Source organism: Salvelinus fontinalis, chromosome 5 (genome assembly GCF_029448725.1).
Source record: "Salvelinus fontinalis isolate EN_2023a chromosome 5, ASM2944872v1, whole genome shotgun sequence".
Classification (NCBI taxonomy): Eukaryota; Metazoa; Chordata; class Actinopteri; order Salmoniformes; family Salmonidae; genus Salvelinus; species Salvelinus fontinalis.
Genome location: NC_074669.1, coordinates 7,870,886 through 7,893,748, shown reverse-complemented (window position 1 = coordinate 7,893,748; position 22,863 = coordinate 7,870,886). Strand labels below are relative to the sequence as shown.

The window sequence follows — 22,863 nt, the reverse complement described above, 5'->3', positions numbered from 1 at the left end:
AAGCTGTTTTCTGCCGAATATAATGCACTAATGTATTTTCAGTGAAGGACAACTATACTGTAGTTGTACGTCCCTGACCACTCTGTTGAAGCAAAAAACAACAGGTGACTTTCAATATAAAACGCAACCCCTGTCAATACACAGCGTGACTCACGGGCTCCCGCTCTCACCAGTTGTGCTATTTATAAAGTAAAACGTGACTGGTTCAACTATTCTGGGAAACTACGGTAAGATTAATAATGTAAAATAATGTGACAGGTGAAATAAAGAACGCCATCTGCGTTATCTTCTGACATATTGCACAAGTTGACTCCAGGTCTTTACTTAAAAAGTAGCTACAAAAATGAAACTGTATAGAAAAACTTCAAAGAACTAGTTTCAACAGTATTGACTGTATTGAAAAACCATCTCCTGGCTGTTTCATAACACCCCGGTATACGGTATACACAGTATACCGCAAAAGCCGATACTAGACAATAATATATCTTCAAAGACATCAGTATTAAAAGTCCAATGCTGCCATTTTTATGTCATTATCAAATAATTTCTGGGGAACAATTAAGTACCTTACTGTGATTGTTTCAATAAAATGGTCAAAAATGAACAAATAGGGCAAATTGTCAAGCAGGAATTTAGCTGGGACTGTCTGGGAGAGGTCTGAGTGGGGTTGGGGAAAACTTTCAACTAGCTGTTATTGGCCGAGAGGTTTGAAACTCTTTCTATTTGAAATGTATCGCCGGGTGATGTCACAGGGCAGGCCAAAACTTCGTCCCACCAAAACAGATTGAAATTTCTGGCGTTTTTTTCAAACAGCTCCTACATTAAAAGGGAATTAACATAATACTCACAATTTCAGAGTATTATTCCAACATCATAGTGTAGAAAAATACAATACACAGGAAAATCACGTGACTACACTGGGCCTTTAACGGTGTCACGTTCCTGACCTATTTATGTTAGTTGTTATGTGTGTTAGTTGGTCAGGACGTGAGGTTGGGTGGGCATTCTATGTTTTCTGTTTCTGTGTTGGTTTTGGGTTGCCTGGTATGGCTCTTAATTAGAGGCAGGTGTTTGGCGTTCCTCTAATTAAGAGTCATATTTAGGTAGGCGTTGTCACAGTGTTCGTTGTGGGTGATTGTCTTCCGTGTCTGTATGTTATTTCGTACCACACGGGACTGTTTCGGTTTATGTAGTCTGTTTCCTATTCGTGCGTTCTTCGTGTCTATGTAAGTTCTCATGTTTAGGTCAGTCTACGTCGTTTGTTATTTTGTATCATTTCAAGTGTAGTTCGTGTTCGTTTTTCGTCTTGTTTAATAAATATGTGTTCAAACTTCGCTGCGCCTTGGTTCCCTCAATACTCCTCCTTTTCCGAAGATGGAGAGGAGGAGGATCGCCGTTACAAACGGCCACAATATACACTGCCCAGAGGGATGGATCAGCCTCTAGACATGAAAAATGTCCATTAATACCAAGAGTTCCGCAACTCAAAAATATCAGATACAGAATGTTGCATGAAGGGGTTAAGAAATAGAGCCCAGACAATTTAAACTTCATCTTACTTGTGAAGAGTGAAACACTGATATTTTTGCCTTCAGTCATCTCATCTCCAGCCACTGCAGTGACCCTGAACGTGTACTTCACTCCAGCAGTCAGCTCAGTTACGTTAAAGGCTGTCTCATTGGTAGTTGTATTCATATCTCTACTGCCATCAGTCCATTCTACTCTATAGAAGGATCTGTTTCCCAATGTTTCAATCCAGCTCAGAGACACAGATGATGTCGTGATTTCAGAGACAGTAAGGTTCCTGATGACTTCAGGTTCTGTGTATGCAAGAAATGTACATTTTGGGAGAAGACCATACCATTAGATTACCTAGTACCTACCTACAGTACTCTATCCCAGGATTTCGTCACTATTGATTCCAAAAAGAAAGAGGACCTTACCCTTCCTCTTATTGCCCTCTCATTGTTAAATACAGATATTAACATAATCATTACATGGTTCCACTTAAAGAACATATTAAGACCATTCCAATGAAAAGGCTTACTTGTAAAGAGTGCTTTCTCCTGAGCATTTCCTTTAGTTATATTATCACCTGCCACTGCAGAGACCTTGAATGTGTATTTCACTCCAGCAGTCAGCTCAGTTACATTATAGGCTGTCTCATTGGTAGTTGTATTCATATCTCTACTGCCACCAGTCCATTCTACTCTATAGAAGGACCTGTTTCCCAATGTTTCAATCCAGCTCAGAGACACAGATGATGTTGTGATTTCAGAGACAGTCAGGTTCCTGATGACTTCAGGTTCTGTGCGTGCAAGAAAGTTATATTTTGGGAAAAGATCACCAGAATCATTATTATTCATGGTATTCACCATACACTCTATATATATGATCAGAAGCATGCTACTTCTACATACATTTAAGGTAAGTATGTAGGACACAAAAGTGGTACCTCTAAAAACATATTGAAAGATAGTAAGCATTATCAATGACATTAAAAGTTTTGGGGACAAAAAAGGTGTTTTCAATAAAGGACAAGCAGTTAATCATACAATCCAAGCCCAATTTTGCAGTTGAATGCAGATTAACACATTTCCTAAAATATTCTGCATCAGTTGGAGTCTACACTCCCTTCTCAAGAGAGAATTATGTGAACCAAAACTACAGTGACTGACAGATATACTGATTAAAAATGATGGATATTCCTTCAGTAGTCTTATCAGCAGCGACTGCAGCAACTATGAGTCTGTACTGCACTCCAGCAGTCAGCTCAGTTACATTAAAGGCTGTCTCATTGGTAGTTGTATTCATATCTCTACTGCCATCAGTCCATTGTACTCTATAGAAGGACCTGTTTCCCAATGGTTCAATCCAGCTCAGAGACACAGATGATGTTGTGATTTCAGAGACAGAAAGGTTCCTGATGACTTCAGGTTGTACGTGAGCAAGAAAGGTGATTTTAGGGGACAATAGACTAGGGTTGGGCGGTATTCAGATTTTTGTATCATCATAACGTCCTTCTCTCAGGCAGGAATTTATGATAGTACAGGCTTAGTACAGAAGGGGGTGCCAAAAAGTTAGAAGCCCTTTGGGAGTCTATTACCAGAATGCTAACAAATTAGCACAAATGATAGTGAATTTCCATTGAGTTTTCTAGCTAAAAATGCAAACGAACACAAACAAAAGTATTTTTTTAAGAGACAGGCAGTCCAGCTCATAAAGTTATACATATAAAGGAGCTACCGATTGTAATTTTTGGTGTTTGGACATTTGCAAGCGAATGTGAACAAGAGACATTGTGCAAATGAACAGTACTGGCTCTGGAGCAGCAGTTGTACATGCTGTGGCTGTGTGGAGTCTGGAGTTGCTAGGGCAACAGGACTGGCTGCTCTGCTCGAAGAAGATGGAAGCAGACGGGCTGATGGGGGAGAAGACAACGGGCCGAGAACAGACAGGAGAAAAAACTCAAGGAAATCGAAAGATAGTTGTGGCAGCTGTACAGATAACTCATCCAAAAGGCCTTTAACTTCTCAAACACGGAAGAAACACAACACGATACGACGTCCCATCACCTTATTAATTCAGACACTTACTTAGATAACTAGAAAATTAAACTTAGGGGTCTTATTAATGCAGAATTCTTAGTTTTACGCACAGGAAAAATATATAAATGCATAAGAAATATCTTGCTGCGTTTTGTAAACACAAATATAAAATGATTCTTATTGTGATTTCTGCTCAGCATCAGACACATGTTGTGCTTCAGTTGCAGATGAACGGGCATTGTATCAGCAGACAGCGCTCTGACTGATGGGCGGCTACTTTACTCCAGCACTTCTCTCAGTGGAGCCAGCGTACTATTCTTTGGTAAAATGCAAGATTAACTTCAAGAAAAACATTAGGAAATGTAGCTGGCTACATCCTCTCTATGATAAACATTAGAAATATGATGTCTAGCAAAGTTTTTGCAAGAAAAGACTGTACTTTTTCTTTGAAAGCTGATTTAGCCTGCTCGTGTGGCTTCCAGCCAAATAGCATTGCACTTCTGTTCTCATCTGATGAAAATGAAGCTGTTTTCTGCCGAATATAATGCACTAATGTATTTTCAGTGAAGGACAACTATACTGTAGTTGTACGTCCCTGACCACTCTGTTGAAGCAAAAAACAACAGGTGACTTTCAATATAAAACGCAACCCCTGTCAATACACAGCGTGACTCACGGGCTCCCGCTCTCACCAGTTGTGCTATTTATAAAGTAAAACGTGACTGGTTCAACTATTCTGGGAAACTACGGTAAGATTAATAATGTAAAATAATGTGACAGGTGAAATAAAGAACGCCATCTGCGTTATCTTCTGACATATTGCACAAGTTGACTCCAGGTCTTTACTTAAAAAGTAGCTACAAAAATGAAACTGTATAGAAAAACTTCAAAGAACTAGTTTCAACAGTATTGACTGTATTGAAAAACCATCTCCTGGCTGTTTCATAACACCCCGGTATACGGTATACACAGTATACCGCAAAAGCCGATACTAGACAATAATATATCTTCAAAGACATCAGTATTAAAAGTCCAATGCTGCCATTTTTATGTCATTATCAAATAATTTCTGGGGAACAATTAAGTACCTTACTGTGATTGTTTCAATAAAATGGTCAAAAATGAACAAATAGGGCAAATTGTCAAGCAGGAATTTAGCTGGGACTGTCTGGGAGAGGTCTGAGTGGGGTTGGGGAAAACTTTCAACTAGCTGTTATTGGCCGAGAGGTTTGAAACTCTTTCTATTTGAAATGTATCGCCGGGTGATGTCACAGGGCAGGCCAAAACTTCGTCCCACCAAAACAGATTGAAATTTCTGGCGTTTTTTTCAAACAGCTCCTACATTAAAAGGGAATTAACATAATACTCACAATTTCAGAGTATTATTCCAACATCATAGTGTAGAAAAATACAATACACAGGAAAATCACGTGACTACACTGGGCCTTTAACGGTGTCACGTTCCTGACCTATTTATGTTAGTTGTTATGTGTGTTAGTTGGTCAGGACGTGAGGTTGGGTGGGCATTCTATGTTTTCTGTTTCTGTGTTGGTTTTGGGTTGCCTGGTATGGCTCTTAATTAGAGGCAGGTGTTTGGCGTTCCTCTAATTAAGAGTCATATTTAGGTAGGCGTTGTCACAGTGTTCGTTGTGGGTGATTGTCTTCCGTGTCTGTATGTTATTTCGTACCACACGGGACTGTTTCGGTTTATGTAGTCTGTTTCCTATTCGTGCGTTCTTCGTGTCTATGTAAGTTCTCATGTTTAGGTCAGTCTACGTCGTTTGTTATTTTGTATCATTTCAAGTGTAGTTCGTGTTCGTTTTTCGTCTTGTTTAATAAATATGTGTTCAAACTTCGCTGCGCCTTGGTTCCCTCAATACTCCTCCTTTTCCGAAGATGGAGAGGAGGAGGATCGCCGTTACAAACGGCCACAATATACACTGCCCAGAGGGATGGATCAGCCTCTAGACATGAAAAATGTCCATTAATACCAAGAGTTCCGCAACTCAAAAATATCAGATACAGAATGTTGCATGAAGGGGTTAAGAAATAGAGCCCAGACAATTTAAACTTCATCTTACTTGTGAAGAGTGAAACACTGATATTTTTGCCTTCAGTCATCTCATCTCCAGCCACTGCAGTGACCCTGAACGTGTACTTCACTCCAGCAGTCAGCTCAGTTACGTTAAAGGCTGTCTCATTGGTAGTTGTATTCATATCTCTACTGCCATCAGTCCATTCTACTCTATAGAAGGATCTGTTTCCCAATGTTTCAATCCAGCTCAGAGACACAGATGATGTCGTGATTTCAGAGACAGTAAGGTTCCTGATGACTTCAGGTTCTGTGTATGCAAGAAATGTACATTTTGGGAGAAGACCATACCATTAGATTACCTAGTACCTACCTACAGTACTCTATCCCAGGATTTCGTCACTATTGATTCCAAAAAGAAAGAGGACCTTACCCTTCCTCTTATTGCCCTCTCATTGTTAAATACAGATATTAACATAATCATTACATGGTTCCACTTAAAGAACATATTAAGACCATTCCAATGAAAAGGCTTACTTGTAAAGAGTGCTTTCTCCTGAGCATTTCCTTTAGTTATATTATCACCTGCCACTGCAGAGACCTTGAATGTGTATTTCACTCCAGCAGTCAGCTCAGTTACATTATAGGCTGTCTCATTGGTAGTTGTATTCATATCTCTACTGCCACCAGTCCATTCTACTCTATAGAAGGACCTGTTTCCCAATGGTTCAATCCAGCTCAGAGACACAGATGATGTTGTGATTTCAGAGACAGTCAGGTTCCTGATGACTTCAGGTTCTGTGCGTGCAAGAAAGTTATATTTTGGGAAAAGATCACCAGAATCATTATTATTCATGGTATTCACCATACACTCTATATATATGATCAGAAGCATGCTACTTCTACATACATTTAAGGTAAGTATGTAGGACACAAAAGTGGTACCTCTAAAAACATATTGAAAGATAGTAAGCATTATCAATGACATTAAAAGTTTTGGGGACAAAAAAGGTGTTTTCAATAAAGGACAAGCAGTTAATCATACAATCCAAGCCCAATTTTGCAGTTGAATGCAGATTAACACATTTCCTAAAATATTCTGCATCAGTTGGAGTCTACACTCCCTTCTCAAGAGAGAATTATGTGAACCAAAACTACAGTGACTGACAGATATACTGATTAAAAATGATGGATATTCCTTCAGTAGTCTTATCAGCAGCGACTGCAGCAACTATGAGTCTGTACTGCACTCCAGCAGTCAGCTCAGTTACATTAAAGGCTGTCTCATTGGTAGTTGTATTCATATCTCTACTGCCATCAGTCCATTCTACTCTATAGAAGGACCTGTTTCCCAATGGTTCAATCCAGCTCAGAGACACAGATGATGTTGTGATTTCAGAGACAGAAAGGTTCCTGATGACTTCAGGTTGTACGTGAGCAAGAAAGGTGATTTTAGGGGACAATAGACTAGGGTTGGGCGGTATTCAGATTTTTGTATCATCATAACGTCCTTCTCTCAGGCAGGAATTTATGATAGTACAGGCTTAGTACAGAAGGGGGTGCCAAAAAGTTAGAAGCCCTTTGGGAGTCTATTACCAGAATGCTAACAAATTAGCACAAATGATAGTGAATTTCCATTGAGTTTTCTAGCTAAAAATGCAAACGAACACAAACAAAAGTATTTTTTTAAGAGACAGGCAGTCCAGCTCATAAAGTTATACATATAAAGGAGCTACCGATTGTAATTTTTGGTGTTTGGACATTTGCAAGCGAATGTGAACAAGAGACATTGTGCAAATGAACAGTACTGGCTCTGGAGCAGCAGTTGTACATGCTGTGTCTGTGTGGAGTCTGGAGTTGCTAGGGCAACAGGACTGGCTGCTCTGCTCGAAGAAGATGGAAGCAGACGGGCTGATGGGGGAGAAGACAACGGGCCGAGAACAGACAGGAGTAAAAATTCAAAGAAATCGAAAGATAGTTGTGGCAGCTGTACAGATAACTCATCCAAAAGGCCTTTAACTTCTCAAACACGGAAGACACACAACACGATACGACGTCCCATCACCTTATTAATTCAGACACTTACTTAGATAACTAGAAAATTAAACTTAGGGGTCTTATTAATGCAGAATTCTTAGTTTTACGCACAGGAAAAATATATAAATGCATAAGAAATATCTTGCTGCGTTTTGTAAACACAAATCTAAAATGATTCTTATTGTGATTTCTGCTCAGCATCAGACACATGTTGTGCTTCAGTTGCAGATGAACGGGCATTGTATCAGCAGACAGCGCTCTGACTGATGGGCGGCTACTTTACTCCAGCACTTCTCTCAGTGGAGCCAGCGTACTATTCTTTGGTAAAATGCAAGATTAACTTCAAGAAAAACATTAGGAAATGTAGCTGGCTACATCCTCTCTATGATAAACATTAGAAATATGATGTCTAGCAAAGTTTTTGCAAGAAAAGACTGTACTTTTTCTTTGAAAGCTGATTTAGCCTGCTCGTGTGGCTTCCAGCCAAATAGCATTGCACTTCTGTTCTCATCTGATGAAAATGAAGCTGTTTTCTGCCGAATATAATGCACTAATGTATTTTCAGTGAAGGACAACTATACTGTAGTTGTACGTCCCTGACCACTCTGTTGAAGCAAAAAACAACAGGTGACTTTCAATATAAAACGCAACCCCTGTCAATACACAGCGTGACTCACGGGCTCCCGCTCTCACCAGTTGTGCTATTTATAAAGTAAAACGTGACTGGTTCAACTATTCTGGGAAACTACGGTAAGATTAATAATGTAAAATAATGTGACAGGTGAAATAAAGAACGCCATCTGCGTTATCTTCTGACATATTGCACAAGTTGACTCCAGGTCTTTACTTAAAAAGTAGCTACAAAAATGAAACTGTATAGAAAAACTTCAAAGAACTAGTTTCAACAGTATTGACTGTATTGAAAAACCATCTCCTGGCTGTTTCATAACACCCCGGTATACGGTATACACAGTATACCGCAAAAGCCGATACTAGACAATAATATATCTTCAAAGACATCAGTATTAAAAGTCCAATGCTGCCATTTTTATGTCATTATCAAATAATTTCTGGGGAACAATTAAGTACCTTACTGTGATTGTTTCAATAAAATGGTCAAAAATGAACAAATAGGGCAAATTGTCAAGCAGGAATTTAGCTGGGACTGTCTGGGAGAGGTCTGAGTGGGGTTGGGGAAAACTTTCAACTAGCTGTTATTGGCCGAGAGGTTTGAAACTCTTTCTATTTGAAATGTATCGCCGGGTGATGTCACAGGACAGGCCAAAACTTCGTCCCACCAAAACAGATTGAAATTTCTGGTGTTTTTTTTCAAACAGCTCCTACATTAAAAGGGAATTAATATAATACTCACAATTTCAGAGTATTATTCCAACATCATAGTGTAGAAAAAAACAATACACAGGAAAATCACGTGACTACACTGGGCCTTTAACGGCCACAATATACACTGCCCAGAGGGATGGATCAGCCTCTAGACATGAAAAATGTCCATTAATACCAAGAGTTCCGCAACTCAAAAATATCAGATACAGAATGTTGCATGAAGGGGTTAAGAAATAGAGCCCAGACAATTTAAACTTCATCTTACTTGTGAAGAGTGAAACACTGATATTTTTGCCTTCAGTCATCTCATCTCCAGCCACTGCAGTGACCCTGAATGTGTATTTCACTCCAGCAGTCAGCTCAGTTACATTAAAGGCTGTCTCATTGGTAGTTGTATTCATATCTCTACTGCCATCAGTCCATTCTACTCTATAGAAGGACCTGTTTCCCAATGGTTCAATCCAGCTCAGAGACACAGATGATGTTGTGATTTCAGAGACAGTCAGGTTCCTGATTACTTCAGGTTCTGTGCGTGCAAGAAAGTTATATTTTGGGAAAAGATCACCAGAATCATTATTATTCATGGTATTCACCATACACTCTATATATATGATCAGAAGCATGCTACTTCTACATACATTTAAGGTAAGTATGTAGGACACAAAAGTGGTACCTCTAAAAACATATTTAAAGATAGTAAGCATTATCAATGACATGAAAAGTTATGGGGACAAAAAAGGTGTTTTCAATAAAGGAAAAGCAGTTAATCATACTATCCAAGCCCAATTTTGCAGTTGAATGCAGATAAACACATTTCCTAAAATATTCTGCAACAGTTGGAGTCTACACTTCCTTCTCAAGAGAGAATTATGTCAACCAAAACTACAGTGACTGACAGATATACTGATTAAAAATTATGGATAATCCTTCAGTAGTCTTATCAGCAGCGACTGCAGCAACTATGAGTCTGTACTGCACTCCAGCAGTCAGCTCAGTTACATTAAAGGCTGTCTCATTGGTAGTTGTATTCATATCTCTACTGCCATCAGTCCATTCTACTCTATAGAAGGACCTGTTTCCCAATGGTTCAATCCAGCTCAGAGACACAGATGATGTCGTGATTTCAGAGACAGAAAGGTTCCTGATGACTTCAGGTTGTACGTGAGCAAGAAAGGTGATTTTAGGGGACACTAGACTAGGGTTGGGCGGTATTCAGATTTTTGTATCATCATAACGTCCTTCTCTCAGGCAGGAATTTATGATAGTACAGGCTTAGTACAGAAGGGGGTGCCAAAAAGTTAGAAGCCCTTTGGGAGTCTATTACCAGAATGCTAACAAATTAGCACAAATGATAGTGAATTTCCATTGAGTTTTCTAGCTAAAAATGCAAACGAACACAAACAAAAGTATTTTTTTAAGAGACAGGCAGTCCAGCTCATAAAGTTATACATATAAAGGAGCTACCGATTGTAATTTTTGGTGTTTGGACATTTGCAAGCGAATGTGAACAAGAGACATTGTGCAAATGAACAGTACTGGCTCTGGAGCAGCAGTTGTACATGCTGTGTCTGTGTGGAGTCTGGAGTTGCTAGGGCAACAGGACTGGCTGCTCTGCTCGAAGAAGATGGAAGCAGACGGGCTGATGGGGGAGAAGACAACGGGCCGAGAACAGACAGGAGTAAAAATTCAAAGAAATCGAAAGATAGTTGTGGCAGCTGTACAGATAACTCATCCAAAAGGCCTTTAACTTCTCAAACACGGAAGACACACAACACGATACGACGTCCCATCACCTTATTAATTCAGACACTTACTTAGATAACTAGAAAATTTAACTTAGGGGTCGCATTAATGCAGAATTCTTAGTTTTACGCACAGGAAAAATATATAAATGCATAAGAAATATCTTGCTGCGTTTTGTAAACACAAATCTAAAATGATTCTTATTGTAATTTCTGCTCAGCATCAGACACATGTTGTGCTTCAGTTGCAGATGAACGGGCATTGTATCAGCAGACAGCGCTCTGACTGATGGGCGGCTACTTTACTCCAGCACTTCTCTCAGTGGAGCCAGTGTACTATTCTTTGGTAAAATGCAAGATTAACTTCAAGAAAAACATTAGGAAATGTAGCTGGCTACATCCTCTCTATGATAAACATTAGAAATATGATGGCTAGCAAAGTTTTTGCAAGAAAAGACTGTACTTTTTCTTTGAAAGCTGATTTAGCCTGCTTGTGTGGCTTCCAGCCAAATAGCATTGCACTTCTGTTCTCATCTGATGAAAATGAAGCTGTTTTCTGCCGAATATAATGCACTAATGTATTTTCAGTGAAGGACAACTATACTGTAGTTGTACGTCCCTGACCACTCTGTTGAAGCAAAAAACAACAGGTGACTTTCAATATAAAACGCAACCCCTGTCAATACACAGCGTGACTCACGGGCTCCCGCTCTCACCAGTTGTGCTATTTATAAAGTAAAACGTGACTGGTTCAACTATTCTGGGAAACTACGGTAAGATTAATAATGTAAAATAATGTGACAGGTGAAATAAAGAACGCCATCTGCGTTATCTTCTGACATATTGCACAAGTTGACTCCAGGTCTTTACTTAAAAAGTAGCTACAAAAATGAAACTGTATAGAAAAACTTCAAAGAACTAGTTTTAACAGTATTGACTGTATTGAAAAACCATCTCCTGGCTGTTTCATAACACCCCGGTATACGGTATACACAGTATACCGCAAAAGCCGATACTAGACAATAATATATCTTCAAAGACATCAGTATTAAAAGTCCAATGCTGCCATTTTTATGTCATTATCAAATAATTTCTGGGGAACAATTAAGTACCTTACTGTGATTGTTTCAATAAAATGGTCAAAAATGAACAAATAGGGCAAATTGTCAAGCAGGAATTTAGCTGGGACTGTCTGGGAGAGGTCTGAGTGGGGTTGGGGAAAACTTTCAACTAGCTGTTATTGGCCGAGAGGTTTGAAACTCTTTCTATTTGAAATGTATCGCCGGGTGATGTCACAGGACAGGCCAAAACTTCGTCCCACCAAAACAGATTGAAATTTCTGGCGTTTTTTTTCAAACAGCTCCTACATTAAAAGGGAATTAACATAATACTCACAATTTCAGAGTATTATTCCAACATCATAGTGTAGAAAAATACAATACACAGGAAAATCACGTGACTACACTGGGCCTTTAACGGCCACAATATACACTGCCCAGAGGGATGGATCAGCCTCTAGACATGAAAAATGTCCATTAATACCAAGAGTTCCGCAACTCAAAAATATCAGATACAGAATGTTGCATGAAGGGGTTAAGAAATAGAGCCCAGACAATTTAAACTTCATCTTACTTGTGAAGAGTGAAACACTGATATTTTTGCCTTCAGTCATCTCATCTCCAGCCACTGCAGTGACCCTGAATGTGTACTTCACTCCAGCAGTCAGATCAGTTACATTATAGGCTGTCTCATTGGTAGTTGTATTCATATCTCTACTGCCACCAGTCCATTCTACTCTATAGAAGGATCTGTTTCCCAATGGTTCAATCCAGCTCAGAGACACAGATGATGTTGTGATTTCAGAGACAGTCAGGTTCCTGATGACTTCAGGTTCTGTGCGTGCAAGAAAGTTATATTTTGGGAAAAGATCACCAGAATCATTATTATTCATGGTATTCACCATACACTCTATACATATGATCAGAAGCATGCTACTTCTACATACATTTAAGGTAAGTATGTAGGACACAAAAGTGTTACCTCTAAAAACATATTTAAAGATAGTAAGCATTATCAATGACATGAAAAGTTATGGGGACAAAAAAGGTGTTTTCAATAAAGGAAAAGCAGTTAATCATACTATCCAAGCCCAATTTTGCAGTTGAATGCAGATAAACACATTTCCTAAAATATTCTGCAACAGTTGGAGTCTACACTTCCTTCTCAAGAGAGAATTATGTCAACCAAAACTACAGTGACTGACAGATATTCTGATTAAAAATGATGGATAATCCTTCAGTAGTCTTATCAGCAGCGACTGCAGCAACTATGAGTCTGTACTGCACTCCAGCAGTCAGCTCAGTTACATTAAAGGCTGTCTCATTGGTAGTTGTATTCATATCTCTACTGCCATCAGTCCATTCTACTCTATAGAAGGACCTGTTTCCCAATGGTTCAATCCAGCTCAGAGACACAGATGATGTCGTGATTTCAGAGACAGAAAGGTTCCTGATGACGTCAGGTTGTACGTGAGCAAGAAAGGTGATTTTAGGGGACAATAGACTAGGGTTGGGCGGTATTCAGATTTTTGTATCATCATAACGACCTTCTCTCAGGCAGGAATTTATGATATTACAGGCTTAGTACAGAAGGGGGTGCCAAAAAGTTAGAAGCCCTTTGGGAGTCTATTACCAGAATGCTAACAAATTAGCACAAATGATAGTGAATTTCCATGGAGTTTTCTAGCTAAAAATGCAAACGAACACAAACAAAAGTATTTTTTAAGAGACTGGCAGTCCATCTCATAAAGTTATACATATAAAGGAGCTACCGATTGTAATTTTTGGTGAGTTTGGACATTTGCAAGTGAATGTGAACAAGAGACATTGTGCAAATGAACAGTACTGGCTCTGGAGCAGCAGTTGTACATGCTGTGTCTGTGTGGAGTCTGGAGTTGCTAGAGCAACAGGACTGCCTGCTCTGCTCGAAGAAGATGGAAGCAGACGGGCTGATGGGGGAGAAGACAACGGGCCGAGAACAGACAGGAGAAAAAATTCAAGGAAATCGAAAGATAGTTGTGGCAGCTGTACAGATAACTCATCCAAAAGGCCTTTAACTTCTCAAACACGGAAGACACACAACACAATACGACGTCCCATCACCTTATTAATTCAGACACTTACTTAGATAACTAGAAAATTTAACTTAGGGGTCGCATTAATGCAGAATTCTTAGTTTTACGCACAGGAAAAATATATAAATGCATAAGAAATATCTTGCTGCGTTTTGTAAACACAAATCTAAAATGATTCTTATTGTAATTTCTGCTCAGCATCAGACACATGTTGTGCTTCAGTTGCAGATGAACGGGCATTGTATCAGCAGACAGCGCTCTGACTGATGGGCGGCTACTTTACTCCAGCACTTCTCTCAGTGGAGCCAGTGTACTATTCTTTGGTAAAATGCAAGATTAACTTCAAGAAAAACATTAGGAAATGTAGCTGGCTACATCCTCTCTATGATAAACATTAGAAATATGATGGCTATCAAAGTTTCTGCAAGAAAAGACTGTACTTTTTCTTTGAAAGCTGATTTAGCCTGCTTGTGTGGCTTCCAGCCAAATAGCATTGCACTTCTGTTCTCATCTGATGAAAATGAAGCTGTTTTCTGCCGAATATAATGCACTAATGTATTTTCAGTGAAGGACAACTATACTGTAGTTGTACGTCCCTGACCACTCTGTTGAAGCAAAAAACAACAGGTGACTTTCAATATAAAACGCAACCCCTGTCAATACACAGCGTGACTCACGGGCTCCCGCTCTCACCAGTTGTGCTATTTATAAAGTAAAACGTGACTGGCTCATCTATTCTGGGGAACTACGGTAAGATTAATAATGTAAAATAATGTGACAGGTCAAATAAAGAACGCCATCTGCGTTATCTTCTGACATATTGCACAAGTTGACTGCAGGTCATTACATAAAAAGTAGCTACAAAAATGAAACTGTATAGAAAAACTTCAAAGAACTAGTTTCAACAGTATTGACTGTGTATTGAAAAACCATCTCGTAGCTATTTCATAACACCCCGGTATACGGTTTACACGGTATACCGCAAAAGCCAACACTAGACAATAATATATCTTTAAAGACATCAGTATTAAAAGTCCAATGCTGCCATTTTTATGTCAATATCAAATAATTTCTGGGGAACAATTAAGTACCTTACTGTGATTGTTTCAATAAAATGGTCAAAAATGAACAAATAGGGCAAATTGTCAAGCAGGAATTTAGCTGGGACTGTCTGGGAGAGGTCTGAGTGGGGTTGGGGAAAACTTTCAACTAGCTGTTATTGGCCGAGAGGTTTGAAACTCTTTCTATTTGAAATGTATCGCCGGGGGATGTCACAGGACAGGCCAAAACTTCGTCCCACCAAAACAGATTGAAATTTCTGGCGTTTTTTTCAAACAGCTCTTACATTAAAAGGGAATTAACATAATACTCACAATTTCAGAGTATTATTCCAACATCATAGTGTAGAAAATTACAATACACAGGAAAATCCCGTGACTACACTGGGCCTTTAACGGCCACAATATACACTGCCCAGAGGGATGGATCAGCCTCTAGACATGAAAAATGTCCATTAATACCAAGAGTTCCGCAACTCAAAAATATCAGATACAGAATGTTGCATGAAGGGGTTAAGAAATAGAGCCCAGACAATTTAAACTTCATCTTACTTGTGAAGAGTGAAACACTGATATTTTTGCCTTCAGTCATCTCATCTCCAGCCACTGCAGTGACCCTGAATGTGTACTTCACTCCAGCAGTCAGCTCAGTTACGTTAAAGGCTGTCTCATTGGTAGTTGTATTCATATCTCTACTGCCATCAGTCCATTCTACTCTATAGAAGGACCTGTTTCCCAATGGTTCAATCCAGCTCAGAGACACAGATGACGTCGTGATTTCAGAGACAGAAAGGTTCCTGATGACTTCAGGTTCTGTGTATGCAAGAAATGTACATTTTGGGAGAAGACCATACCATTAGATTACCTAGTACCTGCCTACAGTACTCTATCCCAGGATTTCGTCACTTTTGATTCCAAAAAGAAAGAGGACCTTACCCTTCCTCTTATTGCCCTCTCATTATTAAATACAGATATTAACATAATCATTACATGGTTCCACTTAAAGAACATATTAAGACCATTCCAATGAAAAGGCTTACTTGTAAAGAGTGCTTTCTCCTGAGCATTTCCTTTAGTTATATTATCATCTGCCACTGCAGAGACCTTGAATGTGTATTTCACTCCAGCAGTCAGCTCAGTTACATTATAGGCTGTCTCATTGGTAGTTGTATTCATATCTCTACTGCCACCAGTCCATTCTATTCTATAGAAGGACCTGTTTCCCAATGGTTCAATCCAGCTCAGAGACACAGATGATGTTGTGATTTCAGAGACAGTCAGGTTCCTGATGACTTCAGGTTCTGTGCGTGCAAGAAAGTTATATTTTGGGAAAAGATCACCAGAATCATTATTATTCATGGTATTCACCATACACTCTATATATATGATCAGAAGCATGCTACTTCTACATACATTTAAGGTAAGTATGTAGGACACAAAAGTGGTACCTCTAAAAACATATTTAAAGATAGTAAGCATTATCAATGACATGAAAAGTTATGGGGACAAAAAAGGTGTTTTCAATAAAGGAAAAGCAGTTAATCATACTATCCAAGCCCAATTTTGCAGTTGAATGCAGATAAACACATTTCCTAAAATATTCTGCAACAGTTGGAGTCTACACTTCCTTCTCAAGAGAGAATTATGTCAACCAAAACTACAGTGACTGACAGATATACTGATTAAAAATGATGGATAATCCTTCAGTAGTCTTATCAGCAGCGACTGCAGCAACTATGAGTCTGTACTGCACTCCAGCAGTCAGCTCAGTTACATTAAAGGCTGTCTCATTGGTAGTTGTATTCATATCTCTACTGCCATCAGTCCATTCTACTCTATAGAAGGACCTGTTTCCCAATGGTTCAATCCAGCTCAGAGACACAGATGATGTCGTGATTTCAGAGACAGAAAGGTTCCTGATGACTTCAGGTTGTACGTGAGCAAGAAAGGTGATTTTAGGGGACAATAGACTAGGGTTGGGCGGTATTCAGATTTTTGTATCATCATAACGACCTTCTCTCAGGCAGGAATTTAAGATAGTACAGGCTTAGTACAGAAGGGGGTGCCAAAAAGTTAGAAGCCCTTTGGGAGTCTATTACCAGAATGCTAACAAATTAGCACAAATGATAGTGAATTTCCATGGAGTTTTCTAGCTAAAAATGCAAACGAACACAAACAAAAGTATTTTTTAAGAGACTGGCAGTCCATCTCATAAAGTTATACATATAAAGGAGCTACCGATTGTAATTTTTGGTGAGTTTGGACATTTGCAAGTGAATGTGAACAAGAGACATTGTGCAAATGAACAGTACTGGCTCTGGAGCAGCAGTTGTACATGCTGTGTCTGTGTGGAGTCTGGAGTTGCTAGAGCAACAGGACTGCCTGCTCTGCTCGAAGAAGATGGAAGCAGACGGGCTGATGGGGGAGAAGACAACGGGCCGAGAACAGACAGGAGAAAAAATTCAAGGAAATCGAAAGATAGTTGTGGCAGCTGTACAGATAACTCATCCAAAAGGCCTTTAACTTCTCAAACACGGAAGACACACAACACAATACGACGTCCCATCACCTTATTAATTCAGACACTTACTTAGATAACTAGAAAATTTAACTTAGGGGTCGCATTAATGCAGAATTCTTAGTTTTACGCACAGGAAAAATATATAAATGCATAAGAAATATCTTGCTGCGTTTTGTAAACACAAATCTAAAATGATTCTTATTGTAATTTCTGCTCAGCATCAGACACATGTTGTGCTTCAGTTGCAGATGAACGGGCATTGTATCAGCAGACAGCGCTCTGACTGATGGGCGGCTACTTTACTCCAGCACTTCTCTCAGTGGAGCCAGTGTACTATTCTTTGGTAAAATGCAAGATTAACTTCAAGAAAAACATTAGGAAATGTAGCTGGCTACATCCTCTCTATGATAAACATTAGAAATATGATGGCTATCAAAGTTTCTGCAAGAAAAGACTGTACTTTTTCTTTGAAAGCTGATTTAGCCTGCTTGTGTGGCTTCCAGCCAAATAGCATTGCACTTCTGTTCTCATCTGATGAAAATGAAGCTGTTTTCTGCCGAATATAATGCACTAATGTATTTTCAGTGAAGGACAACTATACTGTAGTTGTACGTCCCTGACCACTCTGTTGAAGCAAAAAACAACAGGTGACTTTCAATATAAAACGCAACCCCTGTCAATACACAGCGTGACTCACGGGCTCCCGCTCTCACCAGTTGTGCTATTTATAAAGTAAAACGTGACTGGCTCATCTATTCTGGGGAACTACGGTAAGATTAATAATGTAAAATAATGTGACAGGTCAAATAAAGAACGCCATCTGCGTTATCTTCTGACATATTGCACAAGTTGACTGCAGGTCATTACATAAAAAGTAGCTACAAAAATGAAACTGTATAGAAAAACTTCAAAGAACTAGTTTCAACAGTATTGACTGTGTATTGAAAAACCATCTCGTAGCTATTTCATAACACCCCGGTATACGGTTTACACGGTATACCGCAAAAGCCAACACTAGACAATAATATATCTTTAAAGACATCAGTATTAAAAGTCCAATGCTGCCATTTTTATGTCAATATCAAATAATTTCTGGGGAACAATTAAGTACCTTACTGTGATTGTTTCAATAAAATGGTCAAAAATGAACAAATAGGGCAAATTGTCAAGCAGGAATTTAGCTGGGACTGTCTGGGAGAGGTCTGAGTGGGGTTGGGGAAAACTTTCAACTAGCTGTTATTGGCCGAGAGGTTTGAAACTCTTTCTATTTGAAATGTATCGCCGGGGGATGTCACAGGACAGGCCAAAACTTCGTCCCACCAAAACAGATTGAAATTTCTGGCGTTTTTTTCAAACAGCTCTTACATTAAAAGGGAATTAACATAATACTCACAATTTCAGAGTATTATTCCAACATCATAGTGTAGAAAATTACAATACACAGGAAAATCCCGTGACTACACTGGGCCTTTAACGGCCACAATATACACTGCCCAGAGGGATGGATCAGCCTCTAGACATGAAAAATGTCCATTAATACCAAGAGTTCCGCAACTCAAAAATATCAGATACAGAATGTTGCATGAAGGGGTTAAGAAATAGAGCCCAGACAATTTAAACTTCATCTTACTTGTGAAGAGTGAAACACTGATATTTTTGCCTTCAGTCATCTCATCTCCAGCCACTGCAGTGACCCTGAATGTGTACTTCACTCCAGCAGTCAGCTCAGTTACGTTAAAGGCTGTCTCATTGGTAGTTGTATTCATATCTCTACTGCCATCAGTCCATTCTACTCTATAGAAGGACCTGTTTCCCAATGGTTCAATCCAGCTCAGAGACACAGATGACGTCGTGATTTCAGAGACAGAAAGGTTCCTGATGACTTCAGGTTCTGTGTATGCAAGAAATGTACATTTTGGGAGAAGACCATACCATTAGATTACCTAGTACCTGCCTACAGTACTCTATCCCAGGATTTCGTCACTTTTGATTCCAAAAAGAAAGAGGACCTTACCCTTCCTCTTATTGCCCTCTCATTATTAAATACAGATATTAACATAATCATTACATGGTTCCACTTAAAGAACATATTAAGACCATTCCAATGAAAAGGCTTACTTGTAAAGAGTGCTTTCTCCTGAGCATTTCCTTTAGTTATATTATCACCTGCCACTGCAGAGACCTTGAATGTGTATTTCACTCCAGCAGTCAGCTCAGTTACATTATAGGCTGTCTCATTGGTAGTTGTATTCATATCTCTACTGCCACCAGTCCATTCTATTCTATAGAAGGACCTGTTTCCCAATGGTTCAATCCAGCTCAGAGACACAGATGATGTTGTGATTTCAGAGACAGTCAGGTTCCTGATGACTTCAGGTTCTGTGCGTGCAAGAAAGTTATATTTTGGGAAAAGATCACCAGAATCATTATTATTCATGGTATTCACCATACACTCTATATATATGATCAGAAGCATGCTACTTCTACATACATTTAAGGTAAGTATGTAGGACACAAAAGTGGTACCTCTAAAAACATATTTAAAGATAGTAAGCATTATCAATGACATGAAAAGTTATGGGGACAAAAAAGGTGTTTTCAATAAAGGAAAAGCAGTTAATCATACTATCCAAGCCCAATTTTGCAGTTGAATGCAGATAAACACATTTTCTAAAATATTCTGCATCAGTTGGAGTCTACACTCCCTTCTCAAGAGAGAATTATGTCAACCAAAACTACAGTGACTGACAGATATACTGATTAAAAATGATGGATAATCCTTCAGTAGTCTTATCAGCAGCGACTGCAGCAACTATGAGTCTGTACTGCACTCCAGCAGTCAGCTCAGTTACATTAAAGGCTGTCTCATTGGTAGTTGTATTCATATCTCTACTGCCATCAGTCCATTCTACACTATAGAAGGACCTGTTTCCCAATGGTTCAATCCAGCTCAGAGACACAGATGATGTCGTGATTTCAGAGACAGAAAGGTTCCTGATGACTTCAGGTTGTACGTGAGCAAGGAATTTGATTTTACGGGACAATAGAAAACATTATGTCTTGAAAGACATCTGTATTAAAAGTCCAATGTAGCCATTTGTTCCTTAATATCGAATTCCTTCTGGGTAACATTTCGGTACCTTACTGTCATTGTTTTCAATTAAAATGGTCAAAAAGAAACAAAAATAGCTTCTCAGCAAAGAGCAATTTCTCAAGGAAGAATTTAGCTTGGAATGTCTGGTCTGAGTGGGGAGTGGTCTGAGTGGGGAGTGGTCTGAGTGGGGAGTGGTCTGAGTGGGGAGTGATCTGAGTGGGGAGTGGTCTGTGTGGGGAGTGGTCTGAATCGGGAGTGATCTGAGTGGGGAGTGATCTGAGTGGGGAGTGATCTGAGTGGGGAGTGGTCTGAGTGGGGAGTGGTCTGAGTGGGGGGGGGACGGACGGACTGAAAACTGCTCTTACACTAAAAGGCATGATCATAATTTTCACAATTTCACAGTGTTATTCCAACCTCATAGTGTGTAAATATATATTAAACACACAAAAATCCAAATGTTGACTGCACTGGGCGTTTAAATGCTACAATATACACTGCCCAGAGGGATGGATCAGCCTCTAGACATAATAAATATATATTAATACCCAGAGTTCCGCAACTCAATAATATCAAATACAGACTGCTGCATGAAGCAGTCAATAAATAAAGCCCAGACAATGTAAACTTCATCTAATTTGTAAAGAATGAAACACTGATATTTTTGCCTCCAGTCATCTCACCCCCATTAATTGCAAGGACCCTGAATGTGTACTTCACTCCAGCAGTTAGATCAGTTAAGTTAAAGGCTGTCTCATTGGTAGTTTCATTCATATCTCTACTGCCATCAATCCATTCTACACAGACAAGGCAACTTTCAAATCATCACATGTTCTTGGATCCAAACAAATAACGTATAAATGAATACAAATAGTATCTGTGGCATTGAAACAGTCTGACATGAGAGTATCTGAGTTACTTACTTGTATACATAGAAAGGGTCTCGTTCTGTCCTACAGTCGTGTTATCTCCAGCCACTGCAGTGACCGTGAAGAGGTACTGCACTCCAGCAGTGAGAGCAGTAACATTAACAGACGTTCCTGTGGTATTCTGACTGCCACTGATATTACCACCAGTCCATTCTACTCTGTAGAAGGATCTGTTTCCCAATGGTTCAATCCAGTTCAGAGACACAGATGATGTTGTGATTTCAGTGAACATGAGGTTTCTGATGACTGCGGGCTCTGTGTGTGCAAGAAAGGGGGTTTGAGGGACAAAAGACAATAGAGTGTCTTCAAACATTGACATTGCAGGCTGACTTGTGCAATCCAGTACACATTGTGAGAGAGTTTGTGAAACAAATGTCACTCAACACTAGTCTTTGATAAAAATACCATCAAATAAACAAGAACTTCTGAACAAAGATATGAAACAAAACATGCAGTGTTTCCTCTATATTCATTTAGCAAATTGTTTCCGCACTCCAAAAAATATGATACAATAAAATATATACAGTGAGCTCCAAAGTGTTGGGACAGTGACGTATGTTCGTTTCGTTTTAGCTCTGTACTCCAGCACTTTGAATGAGGTTAAATTGCAGACAGTCAAATTTCATTGGAGGATATTTTCATCCATTTCAGATGATCCGTTTAGACATGACAGCACTTTTTGTACATAGTCCCACCCCCCCCCACCCTCATTTTAGTGGACCAAAATGTGTATTAAAGGAGTAAAATGTAAAATATTTGGTCCCATACTCAGTGCACACAATGGCTGGAACCAGGTTGTGACTTTACAAATTTGTTGGATGCATTTACTATTTGTTTTGGTTGTGTTTCAGATTATTTTGTGCCTAATAGAAATGAATGGTAATTAATGTATTATGTCATTTTGGAGTCACTTTTATTGTAACTAAGAATAGAATATACACTACATGACCAAAAGTACGTGGACACCTGCTCGTCGAACATCTCATTCCAAAATCATGGGCATTAATATGGAGTTGACCCCCCTTTGCTGCTATATCAGCCTCCACTCTTCTGGGAAGGATTTCCATTAGATGATGGAACATTGCTGTGGGTACTTTCTTCCAGTCAGCAACAAGAGCATTACTGTCCCCCTCCTGTCTCAGCCTCCAGTATTTATGCTGCAGTCGTTTATGTGTCGGGGGGCTAGGGTCAGTTTGTTATATCTGAAGTACTTCTCCTGTCTATCCGGTGTCCTGTGTGAATTTAAGTATGCTCTCTCTAATTCTCTCTTTCTTTCTTTCTCTCGGAGGACCTGAGCCCTAGGACCATGCGTCAGGACTACCTGGCATGATGACTCCTTGCTGTCCCCAGTCCACCTGGCCTTGCTGCTGTTCCAGTTTCAACTGTTCTGCCTGCGGCTATGGAACCCTGACCTGTTCACCGGACGTG

General features: G+C 39.4%; 1 protein-coding gene across 5 annotated transcripts in view; it reads right to left on the bottom strand.

The window, feature by feature from the left end:
• The window catches only part of LOC129855020 (receptor-type tyrosine-protein phosphatase beta-like), a 113,268-nt gene that overhangs the window by 31,671 nt on the left and 58,734 nt on the right, over nt 1–22,863 (bottom strand). For 2 of the 5 annotated variants that reach the window (XM_055922258.1, XM_055922259.1), the window contains exons 5-15: nt 21,430–21,690; nt 19,534–19,794; nt 19,046–19,306; nt 15,935–16,195; nt 15,447–15,707; nt 12,336–12,596; nt 9,227–9,487; nt 6,118–6,378; nt 5,630–5,890; nt 2,048–2,308; nt 1,560–1,820 (exon numbers count right to left, since the gene is read on the bottom strand). In XM_055922258.1, coding sequence (XP_055778233.1) covers nt 1,560–1,820; nt 2,048–2,308; nt 5,630–5,890; nt 6,118–6,378; nt 9,227–9,487; nt 12,336–12,596; nt 15,447–15,707; nt 15,935–16,195; nt 19,046–19,306; nt 19,534–19,794; nt 21,430–21,690 — 2,871 coding nt within the window. The remainder of the gene's footprint in view (nt 1–1,559; nt 1,821–2,047; nt 2,309–5,629; nt 5,891–6,117; nt 6,379–9,226; nt 9,488–12,335; nt 12,597–15,446; nt 15,708–15,934; nt 16,196–19,045; nt 19,307–19,533; nt 19,795–21,429; nt 21,691–22,863) is intronic. The other 3 variants (XM_055922261.1, XM_055922260.1, XM_055922262.1) reach the window with 3 other exon arrangements.